General features: G+C 42.5%; 2 protein-coding genes across 2 annotated transcripts in view; one reads left to right on the top strand and one right to left on the bottom strand.

The window, feature by feature from the left end:
- THTPA (thiamine triphosphatase) overlaps nucleotides 1-7,051 on the bottom strand; it is an 87,163-nt gene extending 80,112 nt beyond the window's left edge. The window contains exon 1 of the mRNA XM_088469991.1: nucleotides 7,020-7,051. The gene's annotated coding sequence lies outside the window, so the exon portion shown is untranslated. The remainder of the gene's footprint in view (nucleotides 1-7,019) is intronic.
- ZFHX2 (zinc finger homeobox 2) overlaps nucleotides 2,005-14,589 on the top strand; it is a 47,736-nt gene continuing 35,151 nt past the window's right edge. Inside the window, exons 1-2 of the mRNA XM_088469992.1 lie at nucleotides 2,005-4,134; nucleotides 7,412-7,968. Coding sequence (XP_088326118.1) covers nucleotides 2,025-4,134; nucleotides 7,412-7,968 — 2,667 coding nt within the window. The 5' untranslated portion in view covers nucleotides 2,005-2,024. The remainder of the gene's footprint in view (nucleotides 4,135-7,411; nucleotides 7,969-14,589) is intronic.

Here is a 14,589-nt window from a genome sequence, read left to right as displayed (position 1 = left end):
GATCACAATATGCGTGTGTGTGCATAATCATCAGACAACCATTGTTTCTCCAGAATCTGACTATGGGGTCAATATAATTACCCGCGAGTCCCTTTGCGGCCCAAGTGCGGCTGTATGCCACACTTACGGTACTGCTGGGCTGCGTACAAAGATGTGCGAGTCCGGCACGAGAAGGGGCCCACGAGGGGTGTGAGTTCAGGGGCTGTAGCTGGTATTTGTACGTAGTTGCAACTGCAACTCGCCCCCTTCACGGGTAATTGGGTTGAACCCTATAACTGTATTGCATGTATATTAGTTGACCTTTTATGAATTATTTGGTTGCTTATTACTTAGTTGTTTATGGCTGTATGCCCAAAAAGAGAAACATGTTTCCCTCTGCAAACTGTTATCACTATACAAGATCATGGATGATTATAACAATTTTAGCTTTCTTTATAAAAGGTGCAATGTTGATTATCTAAGCCGTAAACACTGTAATTATACAAATCCTCACTATTATTATTGTTGATTGTTTGGCTGTTTTGAGTCTGTTATAATTGTATTTGAGATTTATGTTTGTGAAAGCTATAAAAGGCTGCTTACAAGTCTGCATTTATAGATTATTCTTTATTTGTTGGCTGTTCATATAAAGAATTTAGCCAATAGTAGAATGTGTTTATTCCACATTACCAATGACTAGTGTGCTTAAATAGCCTTATGGATTATCCACCAATGAAATTACTCATTGAGAAAAAGAACGAACTTACTGACAAAATAAGTCTTGTATGTATGACTGTACAAACTACCTCCCAATAAGAAGAGGTAAGTCAGAAATTGGAGAGCAAACTTGTTTTTTCAATACTTAAATAGAAGTATCTTAATTTAATGCCATATTACTGGAAGGGAAGGGGCATAGTAATATGATTAACTACAACTGACAAATTTAATAAAGTCAAAGGTTAGAATGAAATATTAGTTAAGACAGTACCCATTTTGGCTGATGTATGGGGTGAGAGAGAGAGAGAGAGAATCGTTTTCCTAATTACTTAAAAAACTTTTAATCTAAGACTGTGTGACGTTGTAAGTATTTCTATGACTAGGTTTTGTTGGTAATAAGGAAAATGATCCATGTAGCTAGTCTGTTCTATTTTTTTTGTTATAAAGTGAGATGTTCTCGAGAGCAGCGCTGCATTACTTCGTGTTCCCTTCATTGACTGCTCATTATGATGCTGGCTTGTGAAGGCTGCATAAATTGCCTAGTTGAGCCAGGCTTGGGTTCTGATTATGAAGAGGAGTATAAACAATTAAAGTGATTATCGATAATGAGGACAGCTCCATATTGAGCTTGTACGGAGGTATTTATTGACGTTGGTAGGTACACACAAGCATGTCTTAAATTATGGCAGCTTGATCTTGTGACTACAATAGCAGATATCCTGCTATCTATTATATTCCTTTCTTTGACAATTTCACCCCCATTCCTGCACCAGCGCTTCACTCCATCCTCCCCTATGTATATTAAACCCCCTCTACCAAGCTGTAGAATGAAACTCTTTAGTTAATAATTTCCATACTCATTAACATGCTAATGTGCTCAGGCTCACAGCTCTTTAATCACCTCAACATCAGACTCTGTGGGGAGCAGAATTATAAGGACTCCAGGGAGGGGGGGAGGAGAAAGACCAGCAGAATAGCAATTAACCCTTACCTCCTCATAACACATACGTTGTCAGAGAATAGATTGAACACATTCTTCAAATCACTAGGCACTGAATATATTTAACTCATGCTTCACTAGTGACAAGCGTAGCAATGAATAATGCTATTAAGATGTAAGGCACATACGAAAATTACTAAAAACCTTTTTTTGCCAGAAGATGTAGACACCCATTGAGCAAAAATTATTCACTTCTACTCCATAAATGAGGTGATTAACCATTTGCTTGCCACAAATGCAGGGATGTTTGTTTATTTTCTCTCACTGTATTCTTCTTCTATACTTAGGGCTGTGTCTGAGATGATTCTTGCATATCCACCGTGCAGCTATGGATGCTGGTGAATGCTTCCTCACCTCTTCTGGGCAGGATGAAAAAAGCTCCTGGCCTCTGGACCTCAATTTACCCCTTTGCCCGACAACCACCAAAGATACCCCTCACCTTCCTCTCAACCCCTCTCCAGAAACTTCTTCCTCACCCTCCTCCTCTGCTTCTGCTGCTGAAGGAGGATATCGGGCTGTTAGCCCGACATCCTCCATCTTGCAGCCACCCCTGGTGACTCCCAATTCTCCAAACCCCACTTATCTGCCAAAGCTCTCATCTCCTTCACAGCCAAATTTCAAGGAGGAAAATGAGGATGGAGGGGAGGCCCTCATGGGGCATGTGATATTTTCTAGTGATGGAACTGTCTACCTCCTGAAAGACGAGGAAGAAGAGGAAGGTGCTCTTCCTTCCCCAGCTTCACCACGAGACCCCCCAAAAAGCACAGTGCTACCATGTCCTCCACTCACCTCTTTTCGTCTCACCGCCACCTACCAAGGCTTTTGCTCTAACCAAATATCCCGACATACCTCAGCTGAGGCAGCCGATCTCACTGATCCAGCGCCTGGCACCTCGCCCAGAATACAAGATCAACCCAAAGAAAAGGAAGCGGGGGGGCAAACGGGGGAAGATGATATAAGACACAAACCAACTGGGGAGTCCATCAGGACACAAAGGGTAGATGGTACTTGGATATGTCTCCTATGCCAGCTCAACTTTCGAAGTGGAGTCCAGCTGGGGTGTCATGCTTCACACTCCCATGGATTAGATCACCCATATCAAGATCAGCTGGCATCAGGGGAAACATCTGGTATCATATATAGATCTAGTGGGCAACTTTTCCTCAGCCTTTTAGAACCAAAAAAAAGCCACAATGTGTTAGATGCTGGCCGGGAGATAGAGAATGTTGCCCTTTCTGGGGTCCAAACTGCCCCACTTGTAGAAATAATCCAAAGTGAACCTGAGCAGTCAGGAACATCAGAAGATTTTATGAAAAAAACAAACCACAGTGATACCAAAAGTCAAGCGGCATTTCAAGGAAATCCAGAAGGAAGTCCAAAACTGTCTATGGGCCTGGTGCCCAACTCACCTCTAAGCTACCACAAATGTGATTCCACAGGAACACTCAACTCAACTGAAGCCAAAGATTCAAAGGCCCACGTAGATGAAAAGAATGGAGTAGCAAACTGGTGCTCAGCAGTAGCTGAGGCTCTGGATGAAGATGGTGAAGAAGAGGTAGAGGATGTGCAGGAAAACAACCTCTCTGCCTCCCAGCCATTGGACATCAATGAACAACTACTCACAAACCAAAGCTTCTATGGCCCAATGATGACAAATTCCTTTGTACAAATGGGAGCTCTCCATGGCTCTGACAAAGGGGGTAACCAAACAGATGCAGACCGTGGGCCCATGGCCCTCGATGAATGCACACCATCCTCAGGCCCCCAACCATTCCAAAGTCTTTCTCTCCAGAGCCAGCTTTCCCTACTACACTCCCGCAATTCTTGCAAAACTCTAAAATGCCCCAAATGCAACTGGCATTACAAATACCAACAGACACTGGATGTTCATATGAAGGAAAAGCATCCAGAAACTCACAGCCATTGTTCTTATTGTCACAGTGGTCAGCAGCACCCACGTTTGGCCCGAGGTGAAAGCTACAACTGTGGCTATAAGCCATATCGTTGTGAAGCTTGCAATTATTCCACAACCACCAAGGGGAACCTCACTATACACATGCAGTCTGACAAACACCTGGCCAACCTTCAAGGTTACCAAGGATCAGGCCCTACACCTAACACAGCAGTGCCTCCCTTAACAGCACCGCCAGCGAACACAGGGCAGGGAGAACCAGGTCACACATCACCTATAGATCGTCAACTAAAGCAAAAGGCATCATGGCACTGTAAGGTGTGTAATTATGAGACTAATATTTCCCGCAACTTACGTATTCACATGACCAGTGAAAAGCACATGCAAAACGTACTGCTACTTCACCAGGGACTGGGAATGGGACAAGACAACTTCCCTTTCTATGGAGGCCCACTAGCATCGGAGCAGGCACTGGAACACCCGCTGCTTTTCAATCCCATGCACTTCAGCTCATCTAGTAGCCAAGGTGAGAACAGGCACAGGTGACACTCCAACATATATCTATTGCATATAAAAAAAAAAAAAAACCTGTTTCTTCATATAACTTGTTAGTAAAGGTTAGTAAAGCATTGGTCACTGAGGCAAATGTCCATTAATCCATAACAATAAGTCAACAATTAGTATACAGTCAGGTCCATAAATATTGGGACATTGACAGAATTTTCAGATTTTGTCCTCTATTCACCACCACAATGGCTTTGAAATGAAACAAACAAGATGTGCTTTAACTGCAGACTTTCAGATTTAATTTGAGGGTAAGTACATCCAAATCGGGTGAACGATGTAGGAATTACAACTGTTTCAATATGTGCCTCCCACTTTTTAAGGGGCCAAAAGTAATGGGACTATCAACTCAAAAGTTATTTCATGGACTGGTGTGGGCTATTCCCTCGTTATTTCATTATCAATTAAGCAGGTAAAAGGTCTGGAGTTGATTCTAGGTGTGACATTTGCATTTGGAATCAGTTGATGTCAACTCTCAATATAAGATCCAAAGAGCTGTCACTATCAGTGAAGCAAGCCATCATTAGGCTGAAAAATGAAAACAAACCCATCAGAGAGATAGCAAAAACATTAGGTGTGGCCAGATCAACTGTTTGGAACATTCTTAAAAAGAGAGAACGCACCGGAGAGCTCAGCAACACCAAAAGACCCGGAAGACCACGGAAAACAACTGTGGTGGATGACAAAAGAATTATTTCCCTGGTGAAGAAAAACCCCTTCACAACAGTTGGCCAAATCAAGAACACTCTCCAGGAGGTAGATGTATATGTGTCAAAGTCAACAATCAAGAGAAGACTTCACAAGATGAATATAGCGGGGTCACCACAAGATGCAAACCATTGGTGAGCCACAAAAACAGGAAGACCAGATTAGAGTTTGCCAAATAACATCTAAAAAAGCCATTACAGTTCTGGAACAACATCCTCTTGACAGATGAGACAAAGATCAACTTGTACCAGAGTGATGGGAAGAGAAGAGAAGGAAAGGAACTGCTCATGATCCAAAACATACCACCTCATCAGTGAAGCATGGTGGTGGTAGTGTCATGGCGTGGGCATGTATGGCTGCCAATAGAACTGGTTCCCTTGTATTTATTGATGATGTGACTGCTGACAAAAGCAGCAGAATGAGTTCTGAAGTGTTTCGGGCAATATTATATGCTCATATTCAGTCAAATGCTTCAGAACTCATTGGACAGCGCTTCACATTGCAGATGGACAATGACCCGAAGCATACTGCAAAAGCAACCAAAGAGTTTTTTAAGGCTAAAAAGTGAAGGGAAAATGCCCCAAGAACAAGCAGGAACTGAAGCCATTTGCAGTAGAGGCCTGGCAGAGCATCACCAGGGATGAAACCCAGCGTCTAGTGATGTCTATGCGTTCCAGACTTCAGGCTGCAATTGCCTGCAAAGGATTTGCAACAAAGTATTAAAAAGTGAAAGTTAGATTTAGGATTGTTTAGTTTGTCCCATTACTTTTGGCCCCTTAAAAAGTGGGAGGCACATATAGAAACCGTTGTAATTCCTACACCGTTCACCTGATTTGGATGTAAGTACCCTCAAATTAAATCTGAAAGTCTGCAGTTAAATCACATCTTGTTTGTTTCATTTCAAAGCCATTGTGGTGGTGAATAGAGGACAAAATATGAAAATTCTGTCAATGTCCCAATATTTATGGACCTGACTGTATATCTGTTACGTACAAGTTACAAAATATAATGTCTGGTTGGTTAGAAAGGTTTGGTACAAATTTGCACCTTTAACAAATGTTAGTAAATAAACCTCACTGCACTTAACAAGAAGAATATACAGTAGCTACTATAAGAATCACTCACCCCGTTACCAGTTTTCACATTTCCCTGTACTATGGAATCAAAATGGATAGCACAAAGTACTCTAATGTCAAATAAAAAAAAAACACTCTAAAGCTGTTTCTTATTCAATTACAAATAAAGAAAATCATTTATTACATAAGTATTTACACCGTTTTTTTGGTCAAAGGGCCAAGAGGGCAGAAGACAGAAACTGCTGGAGAAAAATGTTCTGCATTGTGCAAGACACCTAGGATTTGGGGGATAAAAAGTTACATTTTAGGGGAAGCCATAGCACAGGGCCCTGCGTTTATTTGCACCTTAGGTCCCTTTGACACTTAGGTACCTCCTATATTATGATAATACTGCAAATTAACAGTAATAAAAAAATGCAAGAGGAAGGTGAAAGAGTTCCTTGGGAGAGGATGCAGAAAATAGAGAAAGTGAGAGAATTCCTGGGGAGAGGATTTAGGAAGCATGATAAATGTGAGAGAAAACTCTACTTATGATTAACATAAAAATGGTGCAAAAAAAGTAAAAAATAGAGAGAACCATGGAGTGGGGAGGGGAGAGAGACCTTTGGGAGGTGTAATGGGGACTATGGGAGTACCAATGTTTATTGCACAGAAACACACATTTGAAAAGTTTGTCCCTGTCCAAAACATATAGGAAGACATTCAATGTAATGGGGTGGCCCAGTCAAAACCCAGGCCTTAATTTCACAGTGAGTATGTTCATCAGCTTTCCTTATCTAATCTGAGGGAACTAGAACAATACTGGAAACTATTGGTGACAATTCTAGAGCCCACATGTGCAAAGTTGGTAGAGACTTTCCAAAACAGACTGATGTGGTGAGTACTTATGTAATCATTTACTGTGTAAAACGAGCTGCAGAAGTTTTTCATTCTTCAAAATTTGACAGAGTATTTTGTGCTGTTACAAATCCCTGAATAAATGATATTTATTTCCATGATGTAAAAAAAATAATAATTCATGTGACAAATGTCAGATTGGGTGAATTCAGTTTATAGCCAGTACCTCTAATTCCGCATTTCTTTTGTTTCAAAACAACAGAAATTTTAATAGTAATTCTAATACTTTCTGCAATGGACAAGTCTTTACTCCTCAGATTAACAGTCAGTTCTTTTACCTGTAAATAGATATAACACAAGTTAATATCCCATCGCTTAATCTGGAAGCCATTAGCACAGATAAGATCTGACTACTTTCATACAATGTGTTTTTTTTTTTTTTTAGAGAAATGTATAAACCTTTCTTAAATTTGTCTAGTGTACGTGTCAGCACAATATCTCACTTCACATAGAATTATATATGTTATAAGGTGATATGTAAAATATGAAATATCCCTTATTGTAATGTAACTGTGATCTATTGCTGAAAATCTACTGTTTTATCGTCTGTCTCTACAGCTTGCAGCCTACTTACACCAGATTCTCCATCAGGCTCACAAGTCATTACTTTAGGATCCTCTGCTATGCCCATTCCTGTACCTTCACCCCTACCAGATTCATCATCTTCTTGCCCTGAGGAAGAGCTATCTCCAGGTGTCTTCCGCTGTCTGGTGTGCCGTAGCTTTACCACTGATAGTCTGGAGGGATTACTCTCTCATGCTAGTAGAGGCCGGTCTTTGCCCGAGAGGGAATGGAGAGAAGTCAGAGGAGACTTGCATTGCTGCCGCCTCTGCTCCTATAGCACCCAACTTAAGGCTAATTTCCAACTGCATCTGAAGACCGACAAGCATGCCCAAAAATATCAATTAACTGCTCATATGCGAGAGGGCGGTGCAGCTCTGGCCACTGCACAAGCTTCAGCAGCAGAACTTCCAATCAGCGGATACAGCCAGGCCTCCTCCTTTCCTCCTTTGCACCTGCGATGTAACCTGTGTGAATATGAGAGCAACAGCAGGGAGAAAATACAGATGCATGTACAGGGAGGGGGACATGAAGAGAGCCTGCGTGTATACAAGGTGACTAATAGAGATAAACCAAGAGCAGTATCCTTTTTGTATCATCTGATGTGTTAGGAAGTATGATGATCATGTTATGCATGCTATGTCTTAAAAGTTAGACCATGCTTTTTCTGTGCTCCATATATTCTTAAATTGCCTGCTTATCTCTAGATGATCTGTGGCTATAGAATTTGCTGTGTATGTGGCTGTTCAATTCAACTCAGAATCATTATAAACATCTGAGTAGCTATAGATTTGCAGAGCTGCTTAATGAGAGACTAAGCATCCTGCCATCAACAACACCATGGGGCTCTCTTATTAAACCATAAACCCTACAAAATTGTCTGTTCTTACAGGATTATTGCAAGTTTAACTTAACTTTTATATATTATTGCTCTAAGGCTGGGTACACATCTGGGCGACATATCCGCAGACCGAGCGACCAATCGGTAAGCCAATACACACTTACCAATCTGCTGCTCAATGTGTCTGCGCTGACATCACTTCTGGGCATTTAAATTTCCCTGCCCAGTTGAGATGTCAGTGTCGGCGGTTCCTGCAGTAAGTGTATAGGCGGTTCGGAGAGTCGCCCATATACAAAGCCAGACATGCCGATATCTCTGCTGTGAATGATGATGCACTATGCGATATGTCATTCGTCGGCTGACTGATATATCAGATAGTGTGTACCCAGCATAACACTGGAGCTATAACAGATATCTCTGGTGTCCTCTAAAATTACCACCGCATTTACAAAACAACCTCCATTCTTATAGTTCTCTCTGGGGATGTCGATATAGGGCTGTTTAACAAGCAGGATCTTAGCTTCTCTGAGCTTCCGTTCAGATCTTCTGATCCCCACCTCCAGGAGGCCAGGAGATCCTTCCCTATATGCTTTCTCTAAAGTAATTATGCCCATGAAAAGTTTGTAAGCTATGACTATACTGAAACTCTTCACCTTGCGCAGTCCCAGGAACAGTTTCTTGATAAATTATCCCGAAGGAACATCTCTTATTGCCATGAAAATAAAAGATATTATTTATTGGGGCAATAAATATCCATCTATGTCAGCAGCTAACACTACATACTTGCTATATACTGTACCATTTCTACATCACAGTGAGTTCACGTCAACTTTAGGAATGAAAACCATGTAGTCACAGGCGAAAGGAGATGTTGCTATCCTCTACCAGCAGGCATTGTATAAGCTAGTAACAGGCACCTGTATGTAATACTGTGGCTGAGCATTAGAACCACATTGAGTGATCAAGAGACGGTAGGAATGTTTTCATCTTCCTGTCTAAAAAAAAAGTGGAAGTGTGGACAGATCATTTTAGGATGAGAAGATAAAGGGCCTAATTCAGAGATTTCCGTAAATTAGAAATTTACGTAAATCTCAGATGTTGGCTTATCTGCGCAGAATTGGAATGGAATACCGATTGACAGCGGCATCCCAATGTTCTATTTACCCCCTAACCCTCCCTACCCCGCACCCTAACCCTCCTGATAAGTGACTAAACCTAACTTTCCCTCCCCACGGCTGATACTTACCTTTCCCCGGTGTCCTTACGATCGGGATGCCGGATTCCGGCATCAGCATCCCGAGTCATGACGGGATTTCGGCGCCGGTGTTGTCTCGGCAATCGGGGTTCAGCTGCCGGGGTTCCGGCAGATGGCATCCCGGTTGTCAGGGTGTTAACCGCATCCCATCTGCGCTTGTACAGGAACCACACTGGGCATGTACAGATCTGTCTCTGTGATGTCTGTCACAGTGCCCCAAAATTGCAGCATGATCGACATGCTGCTGACGTTAAGGAGCGGCGATAGGAAACGTTCCATAAAATGGGGGCATGTTGGCCCAGTTTTCTGCCCATGGCGAAGCCAAGGCAGCCATCGGATCACAGAAGCGGCCATGGGCGTCTTTTTACTTACGACGCCTCCTGCGGCTTTTGCTATAGCATCTCTGAATCAGGCGAATTGTCTTTAAAAAAATAGAAAATTACTAATTGTTATTGAAAAATAAATGTTACACAAAAGAAACTTGCACTGTAACTGTATTTTGGGAGACTTCATTTTGCAACTGTGTTGGAATTAGTACATGTGGCTATGTTTAGCTATCTATAAAAGTAATACGCTGAGCCAATAGTTACCGCATGGAAATCACAAAACTTTAAAGGTAAGAGAATGTGTACACGTCTCTAACACCCAGCTTTGAGAAGTGTACAGCTCTTATAGAGAAAATCAGTAGGGACAGTTCTTACATAGAAATCAGAAGATTGAATGAAAACACATCTATACTATTTCTATTGCCTATCTGGAACAGAAAGATTTCTGCATATATTTTGATTTGATGCAGTCATCCCACAAAGTGAATGCAATCACACTTTGTACAGCTTTAATTGGCAGTGAGAATTGCTGTGACACTGGTAGCTGATCACACGCTATAAGATACAGTTTGTCCTTATGACGTCAGTAAGATATCCTGTCCAGGGAGAACCCTTCTCATGTGGTCAAAATGTGCCTGTGTGTAGAAAAATATATTGTAAATAGGATTTATAAATAAATGTGAGAAGATAAATGTAAATTCATTCTGCTCTGTAGTTTGGTTTGATCCCCGGGAGGGTGATAGCAGGAATGTGGGATGCTCAAGGTCAAATTCCAGGAGAAAAAAGTACAAAATGCAGAATATGGCAAATATGAAACAGAATGTAAAAGAGAATCCCGCACCAGGCTATCTGTAATATATTCCTTAATAGAGTGGGGGCAATCTATCTGCTATCCATATGGATTAAAATGTATAATTAAACCATAGGTGCTTATTATCTCTAGGTGCTACCCATTGATTCAAAGCTATGAAAACAGTTTTGAAAGATTTCACTCATCTACGATATCTTCTTTTGCGTTTAGTAAATACTCTAAGCACTAAAACATAGTAATAGATATGCATGTACATTTGAATTAGAAAGGAGCAAAATTTTCAAAATAGTTTTTGTTTGCAGGGGTAAATACTTGCAGAGTGCACTAAGGACCTAATTCAGAGTTGTGTATATACCCGATGTTTTCTGTACATCTCCGATGTTTGGCAATCTGCACATGCGCAGGATCTATACTGCTCTAGTGCGGCTCTGTGTCTGCATCAGTGGTCGGAGCGAGGAAGGGGTAGCGACGGTCAGTGTTACAGAAAACATGGGCATGTCAGCCCCATTTTCTGGGCATGCCGTGGCCAGTGACCGCGTACTTGGACGCAGCTTCATTGGCCCCAGAACAGTGAAATACACTGCCATCCAAAGTGACCCGAGGGTTACTCATATGACCGATGTTCACACAGATGATCCGATGCTGCGTCTTCAGACACAGCATCGTCTTTCTATTACAGAAGCTGTGTCCAAGGATGTAGCTGCTGAGTGAACTGCGTCCATCTCTGAATCAGGCCCTAAATAATATAACAAAACTAAAAGAAACAGCCTTGCCGCCACTTTAACAGATACCAGGCGAGCGGTTACCCATGCTATAGTGAGACCAGCCTAGGCTGATTAGAATAGGACTGGATCCCAAGGCGCATGAAACACTCACCCCTACAGGCTACTGCCCTTATACTGAAACGTGCTGGTTTCTTCATGACTCCACTCTGCCACCTGAGTGATCCCAAATACTCCTATTATACGAAAAACTGGAAAATAAATCAAAATATCTAAACATACACAATTTATTATATAAACTTTAATAATTGACTGCAAAAAACCTCCTAAAAAACTACTGGCCCTGTGCTGGTCTCTCCATGGTCCACACTGCCACCTGAATGATCCTGTGGTGCAAGAAGTTTTTATTTCTTACGATACTTTCTGTGGACTCTGCCACTCAAAAATGGGCACGACCTAGCATCACAGGGACGGCGCCACACATGTCTGCATGGCACTGCCCCTGGTTCTCAACACATTTCCAGCACTCCGGGAGTTGCTGGCAGGGCCGTAACTAAGGTGGTGTGACCAGTGCCATGGCACAGAGCCCCGCAGGGCAGGGGGCGCTGCTTGGGGCTGTCAATTTTCCTATTTATTATCATTCTCACTTGTAGCTTCCTCTTCTTTTATCCCCAGCATCTCCTGGCCTCCCCTATATCTTCCCTGGCCATTCTCCATGAGGCCATGGCCCTTTTTCAGGTGCACTATCTTATGTCCCTATTTAAAAAATGGGGGGTGCCAATGCTCTCTCTGGCACAGGGCACCAAAAAGTCTAGATACGGCATTGGCTGCTGGGATACCCCCAGTCACTCGTGGGGTCCGTCTTGCCGCTAAGCACTGTGACTTGCTCGGTGGCACAGCTAATGGCGTCGGCCTAAAGGTGGTACAGCAACTAATTTCTTAATGGTACTCTGACTGTCTCATACCACCTTACTTACATTACAGCAGGGGGCTTCAACCTTTGGCCCTCCAGCTGCAGTGGAACTACACATCACAGCAAGCCCTGCCACCGTTTTGATATAACAGCATGCTAAAACAGTGGCAGGGCATCCTGGGATCTGTAGTTCCACAGCAGCTGGAGAGTCAAAGGTTGAAGACCTCTGCATTACAGGAATGATCCCAGTATAAGATCCATATCTATTATCCCAAAAAATTTAAAACAAATATATACACTATATTTAATTCAACTGTAATAAACTGCCCAAAACTTCATTCACTACGTTATTAAATACATTAAAAAAATCCATCACATAACAACCCAATTGACCACTATGAACATTTGCTGCAAGACTTCCCCTTCCCACGCTGGGCATTTGTTGCAATTGGTTAGCATGAAAGGAAAGTTCTGCTTACTCCCAATATATTGATTTAGGTGTCTATTCACTAAGCAGTGTTAGAAAACAGAGTGAAAAGTGATAAGGTGCCAGCCAATCAGCTCCTAACTGCCATTTCACAGGCTGTGTTTGAAAAATGACAGTTGGGAGCTGATTGGCTGGGAGCTTATCACTTTTCACTCTGTCTCCTAACACTGCTTAGTAAATAGACCCCTTTATGTCTGTTGTGCGGGTTGCCTTTTTTTACCCATTTATATTTTACGATGGATCATGGTAAAAACAAAAGAACATATTTATTTCTCATTTGAGCTACAACGGATCATAAAGAAAATACGTCATCTTATCTATATTGTTTGCAAGTGATTTGTCTGTAATTAGGCGGATCTCTGCATGCGCTCAACTCTGAATAGCCTACAGTTCCACCCACACACCCATTGCACACCCTCAGAAGACTCAGCTTATGTGCGGATACCCAATTACACTTACCCACAAATGGAAATGCGTCTGAGATGTATACAACTCGCCTGTAGTTCTTGCTAACAATTGCAAGGTATCACTTATAATATGCAGGGCCATCTCTTCCATTGGGCTTGTTGGGCAGTTGCCCAAGGGCCAAAGCTTGTAGGGGCCCGTCAACCCGCCCCCCTGCAGCCGCGGCCAGTTGGTAAATTTGTGATATTTTTATAAGCTGTGCACTGTATTCTGATCTAACCTCCCCCAGCTCATCCCCTCCCCTGGTGACGAGTACTCACCTCAGTCCCAGTTTCCCTTCATCCACCAGCTTTAGACCAGTCAGACAGAGTCTCTCTGCATGTGTGGGAAGTCTGATGGGCATGCAGGAGGGTTTAATTTTATTGACCATTTACACTTTTTTTTTCCCGTGAATGGGTGGGTAGGGGCCCCAGTGCATTGCTCTGCCCAGGGCCCACACTGATGCTAAGTCAACCCTGATAATATGTAGTTTGTGCTACACACTACACATTGTTTTCATGTCAACTCCCCCTCTCATCATTATGTCCCCCCCAAATCATCATATCGCCCATCAAGTCACATACCTCTGTTGCCTCACTTACCTATGACTGTATTATGTCATACTGTAGTGCCCTCAATTAAAATGATGCCAAATAGAATGGATTATATATTTTATATAGCACATGTACAACTCACTGCACTGTTCCGTCCATAGCTCCTCCTACTGTGCTTCTATGTCTTGTGAGAAAGCATCCAACATGACCGGGTGCACCATAGTCCCTCTGTGCACACGCCTATGATGCTGGCATGTATCACGGTGCTGTACAGTTAGGTGGACACATTACTCATACCACGAATAACCATACCATTGCGACAGTGGTGGCTCCAGAGCTCAGTACAAAATTCAAATAAGGGAGCCACACCAACTGCCACTCTAATCGCTGCCAAACATCACCGGACAGGAATCAATGGCAGTTGGTGTAGCTCCCCCATTTGAATGTTGGATTACGCTGCAGCCCCACCTCTGGAGATGCCACTGCATGGCACACAATTAAACAGGAGGTGAGGCCTCATTTTAAAATGTTAATGGAATATTTGGTAGCGCAGAACACTACAGGGTGCACATGATAACTTTAACATGCAGCACAAACTATATATTATAGTGATATCTTGGTATAGAACCAACCTACATATCATGCATCTGGCTAATGAAGCTATTTACCTCTGGTGAGATCTTGCTAGTGCAGCACACGACATGGCTGATACTTGAGTCGACATAGCCTTATCTGTGTCTGCGTCTTTTGTCAGTGATACGCCTGCGAGTTTATGCTAATGCAGCTACAAAACCCTTCCCTGGTGTACAGCCGTGTGTCCGA

Source organism: Taudactylus pleione, unplaced genomic scaffold (genome assembly GCF_031769625.1).
Source record: "Taudactylus pleione unplaced genomic scaffold, aTauple2 ptg000095l, whole genome shotgun sequence".
NCBI lineage: Eukaryota > Metazoa > Chordata > Amphibia > Anura > Myobatrachidae > Taudactylus > Taudactylus pleione.
Note: the sequence above shows the minus strand (reverse complement) of the source record. Positions and strands in the feature narration are given on the sequence as shown.